We start from the raw sequence: 20,996 nt of genomic DNA, 5'->3' as shown, positions 1-20,996 counted from the left end.
AATCTTGTTTTATTATAAATATTTTAGCACTTAAGAAACTTGGTGTTTAGTTTTCTGAAATAAAAACACTCACAGTTAGAGTACATCCGATTTTATTAAGAAATTGGATAATTTAAGAAACTTAGTTATTTATCTTTAAAAAAAGAAGGCACACAAATAAAGTACCTTTGATATTATTAAAGCTATTTGATCGTTTAATAAATTTAGGTCTTAGTTTTCATAAAAAGCTATATTTACGGTTGGAATACATCTGATTTTCATAAATAATAATTAATATTAATTAATAATTAACAATTTTCATTTGATAGTTTAAGAAACTTAGGCTTTAGTTTTCAAAAATAAGAATACACACGTTTAAAATACATCTGATTTTATTAATAATGTATAATCATTTGCGAAACTTTGGGTTTAGTTCTGGTAAAGAAAAAGAACGCACATGGTTAAAGCACGTCTTTTTTCAATGAAAATATTTGTCTATTAAAGAATTTCGGACTTTCGTTTTCGGAAATAAAAACACAAACGTTTGAAATACATTTGATTTATTAATAATAATTGATCATTTAAGAGACATTGGTTTTAGCTTTAATAAAAAAGAGCTGACACGGTTAAAATACATCTGATTTTATTAATAATTTTTGACCATCTAAGAAGCTTGGATTTTAGTTTTCACAAAGGAACATACACAGCTAAAATACATCTTACCTCACTAAAATATTTGAGTAGTAAAGAAACTTGGGTTTTAGTTTTGAAAAATAAGGACGAATATGGTTAAACGGACTTTTGTTTTCAGAAAAAACACAAACATTGAAAATGCATCTGATTTATTAATAATATTTGATCTTTTAAAAGACATTGGTTTAGCTTCCATAAAAATGAGCAGACATGGTTAAAATATATCTGATTTTATTAATAATTTTTAATCATCTAAGAAACTCGGGTTATAGTGTTCAGGAAGGAACACAAACAGCTATAATCCATCTTACTTTATTAAAATGTTTGAGTAGTTAAGAAACTTGGGTTTTAGTTTCAATAAATAAAGACGCATATGGTTAAAGTACATTTGGTTTTATTAAAACATTTGATCATGCTTTGATGAACTAAGGTTTGAGTTTTCATAAAAAGCAGTACATTTGTTTATAATATATCTGGGTTTCAATAATAGTATTTGATCATTTACGAAAATTAGGGTTTAGTTTCCATTAAGACACGCATACTGTTAAATCATATTTTGTTTTATTAGAAATCCTTGAGCATATAAGAAACTTGGGGTTTAGTTTCCTGAAATAAAAAAAGCAAGCTTAGAATATATTTGATTTTATTCAGAATGTTTGATCATTTAAGAAACTTGGGGTTTAGTTTTCATGGAAAGAAACACACACGGTTAAAATACATCTTGTTTTATTAAAGATATTTGGGCATTTAAGAAACATGGGCATTATTCTTAAGAAATAAGAACACACACGCTTTAAATATATTTGATTTTATTAAAAATTCTTGAGCATTTCAGAAACTTGGGTTTTAATGTTCAGAAACAAAAACCCATAGTTAAAATAAATCTGATTTTATTAATAATATTTGATCACTTAAGAATAACGGCATGCGGAATATCATCATGAAAAAAATGAATGCTTTGAATCCCTTCTATAAAATACTTCATTATGTTATCTCTTGACATGATGCTTATTCTGTTTTGGAGTCATATATATGTTGTTAAAAAATTTTTCAATTCCCCCAAAAAAGTTGAAAAAATCCTAAATTAAAAAAAATAAAAAAATATCACTATAAATGTTTTTTTTATCTAATAGGAAAAATCACGACTAGCGTATCTATATCATATGCATTTCTTATTTTGAAAAATATCACAGTTAAATTTCTTTTGTTATAAGTATATTTGATGTCATTTTAAGACATGAAAAATATTTAATAAATAATTAACATATCTATATCATATTCATTTCGTATTTTGTCATTATCAAAAGTAAATTTATTTTATTAAAATATATTTAATATCCTTTTAAGACATGAAAAAAAGTTATATTTCTATTTAAAATTCAAAGTTCCAAAAAATAATTCCAAGTTCAAAAAGGGGCAAACGGTAGGATGAGGGGCATTGGGGGCCCTGGAGGCCATAAGTTCACTTTAAAAAAATGCCGCAGTAATTGATTCATTTGGGACAAAAGTTTGCTGGTTTACTTTACCCAAGCACACGTCGCAAGAAAAATGGGGTAGGAGACTTGTCGCTTTTCGATTTAGTAAAATTTGGTCCGAACCATAAAATGCATTTACAATTCCGCTTTATGTTCACTCAGTGTAGGAAGACTATAGAAATGTACTGGTTTCATTCAACCCAAATAGAAATTTAATCATAGATAAAACGATGTTTTTACATCTGTTCTCTTAAGTAGTACGAGCAAAACATGTATTCATGTAAGTATGCAAATTAAGTATCTCATATGCTATGCTATTGATGTATAGTATAATAAGGTTTAGAATATAAGCAAATGAGGTTTAGAGTATAATCCTTAGAGCCTCTGGTGTGACTTCCGTCCCTGTTATAGAATTACTACGAATTTTGGGTCTGCGATATTTAAATAATGGCTAATCTTATCAAGCTTAAACTATCAGAGTAGATTTTTTTTTTGGGGGGGGGATGTTGAGTAGAATTAAGGACCCTATATTCATCCATATGGTAAAAAAGACGTATCTGCAATATCTCAGGAACGCTAATGGTATTAAATTTTGATATCCAGGACCTATTTAGGGGGATGGTGAACTAAATAGAAAACACTACGTTCATGTGCATTCAAGGTTTTCAAAAGATATCTATCTGTAATATCAAATGAACTCATAGGGGACTAATGCATAAACTTTTTAACGGGTTAATGGTCACTGGTGCATCCACAAGGGGCTGGGGGCCCCCCATTATTTTTTCAATGCCCCCCATGATTTTTTGTGGCACCGTCTTTCTCTTTATTTTCTTTTTTTCACTCTTTCTTTAGGATAAATCGCTCAATTTGGTCAATTATTGGTTCCTTTGTCACATCCCCCCTTAAGATTCTATTCATTGTTGCTCTTGTCACATTGGGACTCCCCCAAGATTTTGCTCTAGATCTGCTTCTGATATTGGTCAGAATGGCTTTAACCCTGAAGATTGGGCGAGTATTCAGTTTATTTATTTGAAGAATATTCCAAGTACCCATTCATCAAGAGCTCTATTGTACAATTATTATCGAAACTAGTTGCAGAATTTCTTCCAGTATCAAACAGATCATCGTAAAGAACGTCTCAATGGCAATCGAAATAAAAAAAAAATTGGATCCAATAGATATGTTAAGTTATTTATATAAATATTATTTGATATATCTATTATATATCAAATTCATAATGTGGTGTGATGAATTTGAATCACAGCATCAGAGTCAACGTGTTCAAGAACCCGACTGTAGAGGTTTCAAGCTCTTATCGACAAAAATGTGGAATTCTCTATTTCTTTGTCAGAAGAAAGACCACGGATGGTTTTATTTTTTCCAGTGGTGACCGTATTGAACCAATTGTCTTAGGAAATTTGGAGAGAACTCATTTTAAAAAAATTAAAGCTGTAGTGCCCTTTTTAAGTGACCAAAAAGATTGGAAGGCAACTTGCCTCCCTCCCACGTACTTTCCCCCAAAAATAATCTGATCCAAATTTTGAGGTAACCGTTTTGTTCAGCAGAGATGAAAAATCCCAAACTGTCTTTCGAAATAACATACTCCCCCCTAGCCTGGGATATATCGTTAAGTTATAAAACTTTGCCCAATGCTTACGTATAGTATTTGTTATTCGGAAGTATACATACATTTTTTTGGGAGGGGATTTCGATCTCGGTCTGGGTTTCCACGAGGTTCGTTTTCCGTGAGGAGGGAAAATTTCAGGGAGTTAGCTTTACAAGGGAAATTTTGTACTGAAGGGGTTTGATAGAATTCCTATACGAAATTATTTTTATTTGTCTTACTTTCTGTTTTCCTACTAAATTTTGTTTTTGGATGTGTTCCGGGGGAATTGTCCTAAGAGATTTCCAGCGTGTTTGATTTTCTGGGATATCATTTCCTCGGGAGTGGGGTTTCTTGAGTTGTCGGAAAAACTTTTCAAACTTAAAGTCCTTGTCAAATAAAAGTTTACTAGGGAGAATTTTTCAGGCTGAATCTTCTGCAATTAAATTTTACAAACGGAAGGATTTTCAGTGAGGATGGAATTGCCTTGAAGGATTTTTATGGAGGGGGTGTACTCTACGGGAGATGAAATTTCCATGGAGGAGTTTTCGTTAGTGTGGGGGGGTTTTCATGAAAGATATGCCAGATTTATCGGTATTATCTGAAAAACGATCATAAACTAAATAAAAAATAAGCCATTTTTCAACTGAAAGTTAGGAGAGCAACATTAGAACTCAAAACGAACAGAAATTATTCCGTATATTAAGGGTTTGTCTCCTCCTCAATAGGCTACCTTGCTCTTTACGCTAAAGTTTAACTACGCTTCTCAGTTTTTAAGAACGACTGCTTAAATACAAGGAAGCTTTAATTAGAATAGGAAGCCTTATTAAAAGTGCTAAAAACTTTAGCATGAAGAACAAGGTATTGAAGAGGGGTAAACCCTTCACACGTGGAACACTATTTGTTCATTTTGATTTTTAATACTGGTCCTTACTTTCAGGGCTAAAGTCCCCGATATGTCGAAAAGACATTGACGTCATTTGCGGTTTACTGAAAACAAAATACATCTTAAACATTGTACCTTCTATACCGTTTATAAATACAAAATTGTCGATTGCACAAATGAATGTCAAATTTATTAAGCTGTTATTCTGTATTTAATTACATCTTTTTAGTAATTCTGGTTGTTATGATGAATTTGTTTTATTTTACAGCAAATAGAAATTCACGGGCTAATTTTCAGCACAAATTGGACTCATAGCATCTTTTTGTCTTACGGAATTATGATCAAAGTAAGGGATGAAATTTAGTCTCATAACTTTAAGAATCTATCATGAACATACGAATGATAGGGATTTTTGCCTGACCCCCCTCCTCCCCACACAAACACACATAATAGTCTTTTTATATTGTTTTTTTTTAATGTTTATATTTATTATTCGATAACAAGGCCGTATCTAGTTTTATTAGGGGGTTTTACAAAAGGATTTTTCGGAGAGGGGGCTAAAAATCTAAAAAAAAACTAAAAATTTGTGTATGTTCATTTTTGTTACGTTTTTACGAGTCGTAAAAACATATCTGGTTCAAACCCCCTCCCCCCCCTCCCCCAGGGATTAAGCCTTATTTGATAGTGTTTATTTCTTTTTTTTTTGGCAAAATCTCCTTAATTTTGTCTGTTTGTTTTTTATCACTTTTTTCCAATCCGTACCCCTTCCAATGTTTTGAAATTGTTTTATAACATAAGCCTTCATCTTTCATATCGTCGAAATCGTTTTTGGGGTGTAAGATCGAATTATGCACCACAAAACTTTCGTTTGGAAAAAAGAAAACTGTTTTGTTTATTAGTAAGGTGTCATTCTGTTTAGGCAAGCCGTGTTTTGCTTGTGGTGTATACAGAGTGATTATTTTAAAATAGCCGCAATGCTTGTACTGACCAGGTATCTGTTTCCAAGTGAAAGAAAATTATTTTCTTCTCCGGGAATCATTAAATTCACTTATGAGGAAAACAACAAACACTTTGAAATGTTCTAGTTCCGGCTACGGGGACTGTTTACTTGACCAACCATCCGTAAATTTACTGGAAGAAAGACGTGTGGTAAAAAGGCCTGGGGAACACAACAAGTTTGGTGTTAATCGACAGTGTGAACTTGTCTTTGGACCCGGCTCAAAAGTTTGTCCTTATATGGTAAGAAGTCTTTCTATCTCTTTTTTTCTTGCGACATTATGTCAAATATCGCTCCCTGGAATTAATATAATTAAAAAGACAGAAACATTAAATTTTTTCTAGAAATCGGTTATCATTAATTATTTGTTTTTAAAATTCAGTATAAAATAATAAATAACAATGAATTTACAATATAAAATACTTATAGGTTGCCCAATTAAAGGGGCTAACATCGTTTTTTTCTGCTACGCTTTTAGCAAGACGAATTGCTCGTAATTTTGTTCATTCTGCTCTTATGAAATGAAAATAATTAATTAGCACTAATAATAGGTGAGCTCTGTTACCCTTCCATCATTTAAATATTTTATTATTGTGTCAATAAAACGGATTCCACTTGGACTGCTGTTAATCGTTATAATACTTAAAAAAGACCAAGCATATACTTGGTGGCATTAGGGCCATAAAATGTTACTTTTGTCAAGTTTATAATCATTTCCGTCATTAAAACTAAAATTGGGAAATTTATGATTATCAGTATGCCCTAACCTTTCAGAGGGTGGTCTTAAATCATAAGATAACTGTCAAAAATCCAAGTGTAGAGAGTCAGCATTTAAACAATGAACTCAGGTTTTCAGCAAACTTTATATTGAAGAGTTTTGCTGTCAGTAATTACGAATAACAAGTTAAACTGGCAATATGAACACCCTGCAATAAGACAAAGCTCTTGGATTCCGTTTACAACTAATAATTCATGAAATATCTTCCTAACTTATGTTGTGTATCTGATATATCATATGCTTATGACTACCGCTTCTTTAAATCTCTTGAGGCTAGAGTGCTATGTCCAACAGTACAAAAAAAAAACATATATTTCCGATAATGTTGTTTTATTCGTTGCAACACACACACTAGAACCCCAGAGGTTAGACCCTTACCACTTTCTTGGAATAAGCTGAAATTGGACTGGTAAGAACAAAAAAAAACAAAAAAAACACAACAAAACCAAAGTGTTGCTCTCACAACACAATCAGTTAGCTTCAGAGAAACACAGAGAAAGAGGTAGAACTCATAAAATAAACCTTTTTTTTTGCTCCAAGAAAAGCCGCTTTTCTTGAAAATGAAAAATGGTACTCTTGTTTAAAAGTCTCTTTTTGAAGCCGGTTTTTAGTCTGGTTCTACCATTCTTTGATTGGTTGGCGTATTTATGGCTTTCATGATTAGAATTATCGGTTTTAAATGCTGCTAGCCTTTCCGTTGAAGACAATGGCAAAATTTTATGGATATTACTATAAAAAATATAAATAAAAATGAAAACTATAGTAGCTATAAAATCGTTATTGGAAAATTGACTTGCAAAAGTCTTACATGTTTTTTTGCACGTATCAATTATTTTTATTCTATTTTCTTCTAGCTTAAAAGCTCTGTATTTCCAAAGAGGTCGCTAAAAATACGACTTTTTATCTTTGGATAATATTCCTTTTTTATGCTTAGATCTTAGACCTTTACAGTAAATTGAGCCTCGTAGTAGCTCACAATGACAACATTGTTTTAGGGCCCATATATCCTGAAACGAAGGGAGTGGCTTATGTGCATTCTTGCGACGTCGACTGCTTATTTTGTAGACTATATTATGACCAATGGGTAATTGTAAAGATGAATGTTAAGAGGGGATATTTTCATCGCTATTGGCTTAACAGTAAAAGTAATTACAATCTTGTATGAAAGTATTCTTTATAAATACCAAGGAAAACTCTTCCTTGATTTGTAACACGAGACATTTAAGTCTTGTATAAGATATTCATCTAAAGTATTTAGATAATCAAAGTACCAAGGATAGTTGAAGTTAAATCTGATTGCCTGAGTTGGTTAACTGGGAACAAATAGTTAAAACTATATGAGAAAAGTTAGTTATATCATATCAAATAGGTATTTTATATCATATTAGATAATTATATCAAAAACTAGGAAAAAATTCAGCAACAACAAGAACAATAGGGGATTCTTTTCGCAAGACAGTTGAAATCTATATTTGATTGAATGTTTTATTCAGGTATAAAGAAATCGTTGTATTCGTCACTATCTTGGGAAAATTGTAAATCTTATTGTACAAAATCTTAGGAAAATTGTAAATCTTATTGTAAATTAGAAAGACCTCCATATGCAGTTATGCAATTTTTGGTCATATTGAGTGTAAAGTAAAAAAAAAAGTGATTGAATAATCAGTAAAAGATATATAGGGCACCAGATAAAAGATAAAAGATAATGGGGCGAAGAATATATGGGGCACTAAATAGGATAAGAGGGTTCTTTTGGAAGTTTAGTTATTTTATTGCATCAAAGCTTTATAAATATTTTGATTTTCAAGGACAAAATTGTTGTCAAGTTTAGTTGATTAGGTTTGCCTATTTATTTTGACTAATCAATGTGGCAACATAGACGAAGCTTTGATACTACCCCAAGAACTTCATTTAAAATAGAAGAAGAAATTTTTTTGGAAATAGTGGATCTCCGGTAGAAAATGACCCTAGATGAACCCATTGGCAAAAAACAGCCGTTTGTTCTTTAGAGTAATAATCCGATGGACTGCCAGACGGAACCACTTGCACACCCTCTCCTCTACGCATGCATGGTTTGATTTTTAATAAACAACATCCCTAAAAATTGCCTTATTTAGAGAATCTATAGAATGACTGTAGGCTGTCATAAATGGAGTAAATACATGTCTTGAATTAAAACTTGTTTTAAAAAAATGTTCCATGAATTTTAATAATAGTTATCTATCATCGTTTCGATTACAAAGCCTTTACATATTGAATGCTAATTATTAGGTGAGGCCAAAATCAGTGTTGTGTTTTTTTTTTCTCAAGTTGTTGAACAGGATTTTGCTTAAGTAGAGCTCAAAACTTTTTAGTTCTTTTGCCTATTTTTTTTTTTTTTCAAATTGAAGTATTGTGTAACATTCACATGGTGTGTTAATTTATTTGATAATATTATTTTGATATTATTGTTGTTATTACAATGGTAACTTCAAAAAGTTGGGTCTATGCCCTTTTCTTACTAGTTCTTTTTTCTTGTTGTTTTTATTGTTCGCTTTGTGTGCATGTTAGGGTTGCTTAAAAACAAAAGTTCTTGGTTTTTGGAATATTTTATCCTCTAAGCAGACTATAAAAAAAGAAATTATGCAAGATCTTGTATGTGTCCTTTAAATTTTTAGAAAGATGATGTTATTTTGCAGATAAGTTCAAAAATTGTTTTAATGGTCCAATCTTAAACTAGTCAAAATCTGATATTAACCTGTTTATAGAAATAGAACCTCCACTAGGCTATCAACTAGTAATACAAATTATACAACTAAAAATGATTAAACAACTAAAAACCATAAGGTTCACTGGTTGTTTATCTTCCAATATAAAACAGTAAACAGAGGTGATAGATTTTCATACGGTAATGAATTTTTCATTAGGATAGCTCAAAACTGCACGAGGTCATTTACGTTCCAAGAGAAGGAGCCTGCCGTTCTTCCCGCTCCTTATGAGCTGGTAAATAACCTAGTTCTCTGCATCTGCACAAATAGATGATCACAAAAACAGCCACTATTAAGGATAGTTATGCTTATGGTCTTATCATTATTTGGGTTTTACTTTTGAACCTGAATGTCACATTGACTCATGTTGTTTACTTTAAAAATATTCTATTTAACTATTGAAGGATAGCATTTTGGCGCAAAACAACCCAAATTTTGTCACCAATTAGAGCTAATAGTTTGAGTTGTATTTATGAAAACGTAAAGGTCATGACAAAAATTGTAGACAGTGTTCCTACTGCTCCAAAAAAATGATGAGGCAAATCTTCCAAAACTTTTAACCTAACAAAAATCTACAAAAAGCATAAAAAATTTCCCTTTATCTTTATTTTTAGACAAATCATCTAGCTTATTATGGGATAGTACTAAAAAAATTCTTCTTTTGGAGTGCTGTCAAGGTAATTTCTTTAAATTTTGATCACAAAAAGTTAATATAAAAATTGGAAATTCCATAAAAAATTAGAGTGAGCAAGAAAAATGCCTTAAAATGAATTATTAGAAATCACTGAGCAAGCAAAATCTCGAAAAAGACAAATACATTGTCAAAACAATAGATTGATATTTAGGGATGGTAATACGTTAGGGGTAGAATGTTTTTTTTTCGAGATTGGTGCCCCTGTTTCCTCATCAGGCAAAATAATGCTATACACTAAAAAAACAAGAGCTAAGAGCTCATATGGCACTTGTAACGAGGTCGGAAGAGCCGAGAGCTCATATGGTACGAGGTCGGAAGAGCCAAGAGCTCATTTGGACGAGGTCGGAAGAGCCGAGAGCTCATATGGTACGAGGTCGGAAGAGCCAAGAGCCAAGAGCTCATTTGGCACTTGTGAGAAGGTCAGAACCTAAAGTTAAACTTTATAGCACAAGATCCTTCTAAATATCAAATTTCATTAAGATCTGGTCACACTTTCGTAAGTTAAAAATACCTCAATTTTCAAAATTACCTCCCCCCTCCCAATTCCACCAAAGAGAGCAGATCCGGTCCAGTTATGTCAGTCACGTATCTTAGACAGGTTTCTATTCTTCCCATCCAGTTTCATCCTGATCTCACCGCTTTAAGTATTTTCTAAGATTTCCGGTCCCCCCAACTGCCCCCCCCCCCCCCCAATTACGTTTGATCCGGTTGAGATTTAAAATAAGATATCAGAGTTACGAGGTCCTTCTAAATATGAAGTTTCATGAAGATCCGATCACTCCTTCGTAAGTTAAAAATACGTTATTTTTCTTATTTTTCAGAATTACCCCCCCCCCCCCGCAATTGAGCGGATCCGTTCCAATTATGTAAATTACGTATGCAAGACTTTTGCTTATTTTTCCAACCAAGTTTCATCCCAATCCCTCCGATCTAAGCGTTTCCCATCATTTTAGGTCTCCCCACCCCAAACTTCCCCCAATGTCACCAGATCCGGTCAGGATTTAAAATAAGAGCTTTGAGCCACGATATCCTTCTAAAAATCAAATTTCATGGAGATCCAATCACCCGTTCGTAAGTTAAAAATACCTCATTTTTTCTAATTTTTCAGAATTAACCCCCCCCCCCCAACTACCCAAAAGAGAGCGGATCCGTTCCGTTTATGTCAATCATCTATCTAGGACTTGTGTTTATTTTTCCCACCATGTTTCATCCCGATCCCTCCACTCTAAGTGTTTTCCAAGTTTTAGGTTCCCCCTCCCAACTCCCCGCCCCCATCACAAGATCTGGTCGGGATTTAAAATAAGAGCTCTAAGACACGATATCCTTCTAAACATCAAATTTCATTGAGATCCGATCACCCGTTCGCAAGTTGAAAATACCTCATTTTTCTAATTTTTAAGACTTACTCCCCCCCCCCCCAACTACCCCAAAGAGAACAAATAAGTTCCGATTATGTCAATCATGTATCTAGGACTTGCGCTTATTTTTCCCATCAAGTTTCATCCCGATCCCTCTACTCTAAGTGTTTTCCAAGATTTTAGGTTTCCCCCCTCCAACTCCCCCCAATGTCATCAGACCCAGTCGGGATTTAAAATAAGAGCTCTGAGACACAATATCATTCCAAACATCAAATTTCATTAAGATCCAATCACCCGCTCATAAGTTAAAAATACTTCATTTTTTCTATTTTTCCGAATTAACCGGCCCCTACTCCCCCCCCCCAGATGGTCAAATCGGGAAAACGACTATTTCTAATTTAATCTGGCCCGGTCCCTGATACGCTTGCCAAATTTCATCGTTCTAGCTTACCTGGAAGTGCCTAAAGTAGCAAAACCGGGACTTTAGGTTTTCCCCCTCCGACTCCCCCCAATGTCATCAGATCCGGTCGGGATTTAAAATAAGAGCTCTAAGACACAATATCATTCCAAACATGAAATTTCATTAAGATCCAAATACCCGCTGACAAGTTAAAAATACTTCATTTTTTCTATTTTTTGCGAATTAACCGGACCCCCACTCCCCCCCAGATGGTCAAATCGGGAAAAAGACTATTTCTAATTTAATCTGGTGCGGTCCCTGATACACTTGCCTAATTTCATCGTCCTAGCTTACCTGGAAGTGCCTAAAGTAGCAAAACCGGGACAGACAGACCGACAGACCGACAGACCGACAGAATTGGCGACTGCTATATGTCACTTGGTTAATACCAAGTGCCATAAAAACTCGCTTCTGTACTCTATTTATGACATCTTATTTTCTTCAGCCTAAAAATTGAATATATCTTCTATATATATAAAAATAAGTTGTCTGTCTGTGTGTCTGTCTGTCAGGTGACGTCATATTTCTGTGTCGACTGACGTCATGAAGTTAGTTGTCGTCATTTTTGCTATAACGGTGATGTCATTAAAGATATTTAAGACATATATGTTCACGTAGAAATCTATTAATGTTTAAGTTTAAAATGACTGATGAACTTACAATGGCAAAAGCCGATGAAGATGCTCAAAGAGTCTATGCCAAAAAACTTGCTGCTGATAGAGAAAGTCAGAAAAGAAAGCGTAAAGAAAAGAAAGACAGCAAGGAAACAGGCTTGAGGCTAAAGAACGCAAAACCGCGCAGTTAGATGAAGATCCACATGGACAGCGAGAGTCAAAACATATCAAAACTGAAAATGATAGCGATGATGATTGGGTTTGGGAATTTGACTTGGATAAGGTCATCAATGCCTACCAGATTTTAGTTAAAAAAACAAAGGTTCGGCGATATGTATTTCATAGTGAAGCTGAAAAATAAAGAAGAAAAAGAAAACTGAAAAAAGAAAAAAATGTAAAAAACTAAAAAATACTAAAAAGAAAAAACACTCAAAGAGAAATTACAGACCGGGACACTAATGACGGCCGGGACAGAGGGAATATAAATAACGACCGGGACACTCAAAGAGAAATTACAGACTGGGATACCGGGACACAAATGACGACCGGGACACAGGGAATATAAATGATGACCAGGACACAGGTATTTAAGAATATCGTTCAAAGACAAATTTTTAATTGTAAGAAGACCGTTGAAAGAGAAATTTCTAATTGTAAAATGACTGAAGAACCTACAATGGCAATGGTACCACCATCGAAGTAGATAACCAGTGGGTTGTTCCATATTCCCCATTATTATCAAAAACATTTAATGCACACATAAACGTTGAATACTGTAACTCCGTAAAGGCAATCAAATACATATGTAAATACGTCAACAAAGGCAGTGACATGGCAGTTTTTGGCTTGCAGCCCGAAATCAAAGATTTCGACGAAATCGTACAATATCAGGCTGGAAGATACATAAGCAGTAATGAAGCTGTTTGGCGAATTCTTTCATTTCCGATACATGAACGTAGTCCAGCTGTTGTTCACTTAGCGGTACATTTACAGAATGGTCAACGTGTTTATTTCTCGGAAACCAACGGGCAACAAAGAGCCCTGAATCCACCGGATACAAAGTTAACCGCTTTCTTTTCGCTTTGCAAAAATGATTCTTTTGTAAAAAAACTGGTGTATACTGAAGTGCCTTCGTATTACACGTGGAATACTAAAAATAAAGTATTTGAACGTCGAAAACAGGGTAAGTCAGTCGACGGCCAACCTACCATCTTCAAAGATACCACGATAGGAAGACTCTACACCGTTCACCCCAATCAACATGAATGCTTCTTTCTACGCCTGCTTTTGGTGAATGTACCCGGTCCGACATCCATTGAGTATTTGAGAACTGTAAACGGTACTATACATGACACTAACCGTAGTGCATGCCAAGCTCTGAATTTATTGGAGAATGACCAACACTGGGATAACTGCATCAATGACGCGTGCGAAACGTCAACCCCAAGTCAAATTCGTGCATTGTTTGGCATCATTTTAACAACTTGCTCTCCATCAGCTCCTACAGAGTTATGGGAAAAATATAAGTCAAAAATGTCCGACGATATACTCCATTGAAAACAGTTAGAGACGTCAGATATGACTTTTGATTTTACATCAGAAATTTATAACTACACTTTAGTTATTATAGAAGAGTTGTGCGTACGTATGGAAAACAAACCTCTTCAGGATTTGGGAATGCCTTCACCTAACCGTATCGCTGCTGTTTCGACATGTGTAGAATTGGATCGTGAACAAAGTTACAGTACGAGTGATCTATTGTCGTATGTACAAAATAACATTTCCAAGTTAACGTCGGAACAAAAAGACATTTATGATACGATAGACTCAATTTCAGGACGTATACAACTACCTGCTGATTTCTGTAATTTAGTGACGTCCAAAAATGAATTGATTGAAAAAGTATTTCCGAATATTCTAAAAAATTATAAAAATAATAAATGGCCAAGTGAAAGAGCGATTCTCGCACCCAAAAATATAGACCTCCACGAAATCAACAATATTGTTTTGACCAAGATTCGAGACCAGGCAGTCCTTTACAAGTCAGTCGACACAGTTTTGGAACCAAATGAAGCGGTTAATTATCCATCTGAATTTTTAAATTCCATAGATCTTTCAGGGTTTCCACCACACGTGTTACAACTAAAAATAGGCGTACCAATAATACTTTTAAGAGATATAAACCCACCAAAGCTTTGCAATGGCACGCGACTTGCCGTAAAAAAACAATGGAAAACCTAATAGAGGCCACAATCTTGACAAGGCCTTTTGAGGGTGAGGCTGTTCTTATTCCTCGCATTCCCATGATTCCAACGGATCTGCCTTTTCAATTTGAAAGATTGCAATTCCCGATTCGATTAGCATTAGCAATCACAATTAACAAAGCTCAAGGTCAATCATTAGAAAAATGTGGTATAGATCTTAATACTGATTGTTTTTCCCATGGACAATTGTACGTTGCATGTTCGAGGGTCGGTAAACCTGACAATCTATTTATATGCAGCGACAATTGGACAGCGAAGAATGTTGTATATTCGCAAGTTTTACGCAGTTAATTTGTATTGTATCTATCTATCTATCTATCTATATAAAAACGAGTTGTGTGTATGCATGTTTGTTTGTTTGTAAAAAGAGCGTTTGTATATGACGTCATTTTTAGTACATACGGCTTTGTATATGCACAGACAATGGGAAAGCCAAGAATGTTGTATATTCGCAATTTTTACGTAGTTTAACTCCTGCAGACGAAATGAATGCTTGCCTGAAAAATTCTAATTTATGGGCACACGTAAAAATATTAAAATTAACTACAAATATGCGTGTCCGATTGCAAAACGATGACTCTGGTCAAAAATTTTCAGATCAATTGCTGGCAATTGGAAACGGAAAGCTCCCAGTAGTGGGAAAGCCAAAAATGTTATATATTCGCAATTTTTACGTAGTTTGAAACACTTATATAAATCTATCTATATTCACAGGTGGGACACAGGGACACAACTACTATGGCGCGTAACTAATATGGCGTGTAACGACTTACGCGCGCGGGGGGGCGCGAAGCGCCCCCCCCCCCCCCCCAACCTGGTGTTGGGGTGGCGCGAAGCGCCACCCCAACAGCTAGTGTTTCATAAAATATTATGTATTGAGCATCCATGTTTTTTATATTTTTGCAAAATCATGCTTTTTAGCAGCATAACAATTACTTATTGGATCGGGTGATAGCATTAGAACATAGTTTTTCATATGTACAGAATAGAGAAATAAGAATGAAAAATTAAGAGAACAGATAGGATACATTTCAGCCAGTGAATAACTTTACCGAATAGTCAGTGAATGAAATACATTATTAACCTAGCAATCTATTGACTATCATTATGAAAAATCCATTGCAGTTTTGTTGGTTATATTAAAAGAACTAGCTGACATACACAGATATTTCTTTAACATTTTGGCTTTAGTTCGAACACTGTGTCCGGCACACAAATTGAATAGTAAAGTCTTCGCCAAACTTTGAAATACCGGTGCGTGCATCAGTAAGATAAAAAAGGTGAATCACAGCATAATAGTGATTCACTCTCAATTTCACAAAAAAAAACTCCATCCCCCTCTCGGCGTTTGTATACAGTCTTAGAAAAGGTTTTTTTTTAAAACAAGGGTCAATAGTTTCAACGGAAATTATACTGCTTGCCCTTAGCCCGTAACTTTTAAAGTTAAGGAGGGTTACGAGGAGACCTTTCCACGTTGAGAAAAGTTTCCGAGAGGGAATTTCTCAGGGGGAATTTTAAATAGGGGAGTTTTCTAGTTTCCATTCATTTATGGAATAGTTTTTATTTGTCTTACTGTCTACTTGGCGGTACAATTTTAAATGTGACGATGCTCTGACACAATTGTCTGGGGAAATTTTCTGTGGTGAAGGTATTGTCTGGGAGGATTCCCCCGTGGGAGAGGTTTCTCAGGGTATGTATTTTCTATCGGGGTGTTTTTTGTTGGAGCCATTCTTCATGAGGTAGTTTTACGCGGAACGAACTTTCCATTGGGGAAAGTTTTTGTTTGAAGTTTTTCGTTTTTTTTTATAAATGAAAGAAAGCAGAAATTTCCAGGAAATGTTCTGCAGGAATTTTTCTGGGTGGAACATTCAGCGATGATGGAATTGTCTGGGCAAAATTTTCCAAGAAGAGGGGGAAGTAATTTTTCACTTTAGGAATTTCGTATAGAGCAATCTACCTTGGGAAGGAGGGATCCAATGGAAGGAGGAAGCAGATTTTCTGGCATTATTTGAAAAACAATCAGATATTTGCAAAACAGGTTCTTTCAACTGAAAGTAAGGATGAACATTAAAACTTAAAACGAGCAGAAATTATTTCGTATATGAGGGTGCTGCTCTTTTCTCAATCTCTGGCTCTTGACGCTAAACTCTGAATTTTTTTTTCTTAACTTCTCAAATAGAAGAACCGTTTCATTGGAATAGGAAACGTTTCTAAATTACTAAAAAACTTTAGTGCAGAGAGCAAGCGATTGAGGATGGGACAGTGCCTCTCATATACGGAATCATTTGCGTTCGTTTTAAGTTTTAATGTTGCTCCTTACTTTCAAATGAATAAAAACTGATTTTTATATTTAATTCTCGTCTCTAGAGCGAATTGCAGGCTTGTATTGTAAGTATAAAAGATTGCTAGAAAACCTTTGAGCTCATCTTCGCCATATCGTTCATAAGATATCCCCGAAAAATAGGATTTAAAATACAATTTGAACGCCCAGTCCTCATGCCGTATATATTTTCTAGTAGATCTAATAGAAGAATTCCCATAGGGAGACCCTTTACTTAGTAAGAAAAAAGAGCCTCAAGACTGGATATATATCTAGTAGTCGTTAAACGGGGTAATTCAATTTATTTTAACACCTATTTCCAGCCGTTTCGCTGATTCTTCGATAAAATGACAGCTGTTTTTGAGTTTTTATGTAGTAAGTGCTCAGATTAAAACACGAAAATTAAAGCGTGTGTGTACGGAAACGAAGTTAAACCTGCTTAAAATTTAATTTTCAAAAATTTTGATGTTTTGAAGTTTTGAAGTTTTAGCCTACCAGACCTTTTAAATTTCTTGTGTAAGAAGTGTATGAGTGAAGAAAAAATTTAAAGACAGAATCATTCTCCATAACCATAATTAACCATAACCATTATAGAAAAATGTTATGCTAGCATCTAGTTAGGATTTAAGCAAGGATGTGTTCTATCCCCTTTATATGGATCATTTTGATGGACTTCGTCCTAAGGAGCACAGGAAAGGCAATGGGAGTGCTGAGAATGTAAGCATCCTAGATGAAGAGATTTAGTAGTTTTGCCAGTTCAGGGTCCTAGAGTAGGTTTGGAAATTAATGTTAAGGAGACTAAGGCTAAGAATAAGTGAAGATGAAAAGGTGACGTTGGGTAAAAAAAAAAATTGATCAGCTGAGCATCTCCACGCACCTTGGTAGTATTATTAGTAAAGACGGTGGGAGCAGTGAAGATGTTAAAAGAAGAATAGTCAAGGCTTTGGGTGTTTTTTCACAATTAAATTTTTTTTTGAAGGAATAGGAAGAAAAGTCTGCAAACCAAGATTAGAATATTTGAAGGAAACAGTGATGACAGTGGTCAAATATGACTATGTGCGTTCCGAAAAGCGGACAAAGATTTACTAGATGTTTTTCGGAGAAATTGCCTACGGATTGTTCAGTGTACCAGGCTGACTGATCGTATTTCAAAAAGTAGGCTGTAAGAAAAGTGGGGTTGAGTCCCGCTTTCTAGGACTATAATGAAAGAAAGCTTGAGATGGTTAGGGAAAGTTTTGTGGATGAAGGATGACAGATTTCCAAATATTGTCCATTTTGCCCGCTCGTCTAGGGCTAAACGGAAAGTGTGTCATCCTCGTCTGGGGTGGGAGGATGTCATAAAGAAAGCTTCAAAGGATATGGAAACTTCTTAGAAGGCTCTAAAGAGGTAGGCTTTGAATAAATTAGGATGGAGGAGGAGCGTGCGTAGCTATGTTGGCCTCAGGTGGCATGGTGCTGCTGTGAGTTGTTAGTAGTAGTATAACCAAAGCCAAGAACCATAACAGTTTTCCATCATTTAAAGTGGCCACTTTTGTCCGGGCGGCAATAGGTCTTGAACTGATTCCCTCTTTGGGTATGCCATAGAAGGTTCAACAAAAACTACAACAACGAAAAATTTCCATAAGCAGTTGTGGATTTATTCTGCCGTTAGAGAATATTGGAAAATTCCACAACCCCTTGAGTAAAGTAGTAAGAACGATCATGGTTGACTTGATATGAGTTGGGGACAAATTTTACTATGGGGCAGGGAACAATTACACCCCCCCCCCCCGACCCCAGTTTGTGAGCACACAGCTGAAATTTAGCATCTTGAAAAATCTTGTCAAAACTAAGATGGACCTAATTAAGCTTGTAAGTCTACTAGGGACAGAAATCTTCTTTTTATGCTCCTCTATATCACGAAGAATCCGCATACAGCAGTTTAGCGTCAAACGAAGACATCAAGCAGCGGGTAACACTGTCAGTTATTTTTCTTCGACACTAGCACCAGTTTTCCACTCTTTATGAGACTCCAATACTCATTGGAATAAACAAAAAAACAATCTTCCGAGATATATCGGATTAACTTTTTAATTGGATTCTCTTTCTTGTGACAAAACAAAATGTGTTCAAGCTTTTTCGCATTTGCTGTTTGTAAATTTGTTTTTGTTCTCCGAGAATAGTACATAAATTCCACACAAAATTTTTTCTTTTGGCTTTGGGTAATTTTTTCGTCCCTAGATCGAACATAACTTTTTGTTTCTAACCGAAATGAGTTTTGATTAGACTAGGACAAAGTTTGTTTTTATTCTTGAAATAAACTTGAAAAATGCGTTTCGTTAATCAGTAAGCGATGAAACACGTAAGCCATAACTTCATCAAAGAATCCTGGAACGTGGGAAAAGTAGACAAAGCTTTTTTGACACGATTCTTTAATTCCTACCATAAACAACGAATGCCTGTTAAAATATGTTGACTGTCTTCTGCCAAAAATTTGATTTTGAGTTAAAGATGGACCTCCACTAAGCTCGACGTGACAAGTATAATATTGCTATTAAGATACCACTATCTGTTATTCTTTTATTAGATACGACCTAGCAACTACAAGTGTGAAACAGTTTTCATCGGTTTTGCACATCAAAAGCCCAGGATGGACATGCTAGAATTACACAATTTCGCATCTACGTCCAGCACAAGACGACAGGGGCGAAGGCGAGAAATAAACTGTCTTGGGTAGCTTGTAGATGAAATCCGTAATTTCATCTGTTTCTTCATTCCAAAAATATAATTTAAAAAATTAGTATTTTAAGACTTATTAAAAAGCCTAAAAATGAATATACTAGGCTTTGTTGAAATATAGTCGAAGTACAAGCAAAATTTAATTTGAAAAACCTTGTAGAATCTTTATTACACCAGTAGATTAATTTCAATAAACAGTAAAAGAAAGCGAAAAGTGAAAATTTTGAACCGATCCAAAAATAATTGGACATTCATTTGCAACTAAAAAATTTGGAAGGTTCTGATTGCTGTCTCAGTAATGGAGACAAGACATGATCCTTTAATTTTGTGACAACTAACAAATAAACAAGTAAGCTCCAACTCTTTATAACATAAGTAAGACCCCAGTATCAACTATAACTTTCACTGCCTGTAGCCAATGGCGTCAATTCAAGAAAACTAAGAGGAGGCGGATGTATTTTTCAAAATCAAGGGGAACCAAATTTGTCACTTTTTAAAAATTTGTCAATGAAAATACGAAAAAAGGTATTTTTTCAAGAAAAATATTGATAATCCCTCCCCTACCGGGGACCACCTTTTATAGTCGGAATTTTAAAGAAAGATTAGAGAGGGCTAAAAGAGACAGTTATTTTTAAATGTATTGACGAGGGAGAAGCAAGAATTATAACTTCAGAAAAGCTTCTGTCCTATTCATCCCTATTCTGTCCCTATTACATCCCGTTCCAGATTATTGATTTGCATAGTTTGCAAATTGTGAATTTTATGATTCGTGTTGTATTTTACTTTACGATTTATTTAATTGAAAGTAATTGGTCAAGATGGCTAATAAAAAGGAAAGGGAAACAAAACTATTACCAAAATGAAAATTTTCATCGTTAACTGCTACATTATTAGCTAGTTAAAGTTATTATAATTGCTACTTAATACCATTAAAAAAGCATTGCATCTAGGAAAAGCGTATCCAGGACTTTTGATCAGGGGGGGGGGGCAAAAACTTTAACCCCCTGGATACAGCTTTGACGTCTATTAAGTGGTAAATGGATAAATTTGAACTGTTTCAAGTTGCTAATAGAAACACTGCATACCCATTTTCGGTTTCTTCTCACTGACGAGTGTATACACGGCTAGATTTGCCATGTTGGGGGGAGAGGCTTATTCCTCTCGTAAGGTTAGATGTACAGGATAGAACCATTTTTGCTGAAATTATTTTTTACAGTCTCCTGCCCTCCTTGGGGAGAGTTCTTTACTTATGTGGCCCCCTCTTGTGGCCACCTCTTTACGCTAAAGTTTGACTCTTTCTCTTAACTCTACTTTTTAAAACAGTAAAAAATACTTTACCGTAAAGAGCGGGGCGTTGATGAGGAAGCAGCCTCTTTCTTATACGAAGTAGTTTCTGTTCATTTTAAGTTT

General features: G+C 34.6%; 1 protein-coding gene across 7 annotated transcripts in view; it reads left to right on the top strand.

The window, feature by feature from the left end:
* LOC136031439 (A disintegrin and metalloproteinase with thrombospondin motifs 9-like) overlaps positions 1-20,996 on the top strand; it is a 364,806-nt gene that overhangs the window by 160,269 nt on the left and 183,541 nt on the right. For all 7 annotated transcript variants that reach the window (XR_010618512.1, XM_065711064.1, XM_065711037.1 and 4 more), the window contains one exon: positions 5,722-5,875. Coding sequence is in view for 6 of the 7 variants with exons in the window: in XM_065711064.1 (XP_065567136.1) it covers positions 5,722-5,875 (154 nt within the window). In the remaining variant the exon portion in view is untranslated. The remainder of the gene's footprint in view (positions 1-5,721; positions 5,876-20,996) is intronic.

The sequence above is a fragment of the Artemia franciscana genome, chromosome 1 (assembly GCF_032884065.1).
Source record: "Artemia franciscana chromosome 1, ASM3288406v1, whole genome shotgun sequence".
NCBI lineage: Eukaryota > Metazoa > Arthropoda > Branchiopoda > Anostraca > Artemiidae > Artemia > Artemia franciscana.
Note: the sequence above shows the minus strand (reverse complement) of the source record. Positions and strands in the feature narration are given on the sequence as shown.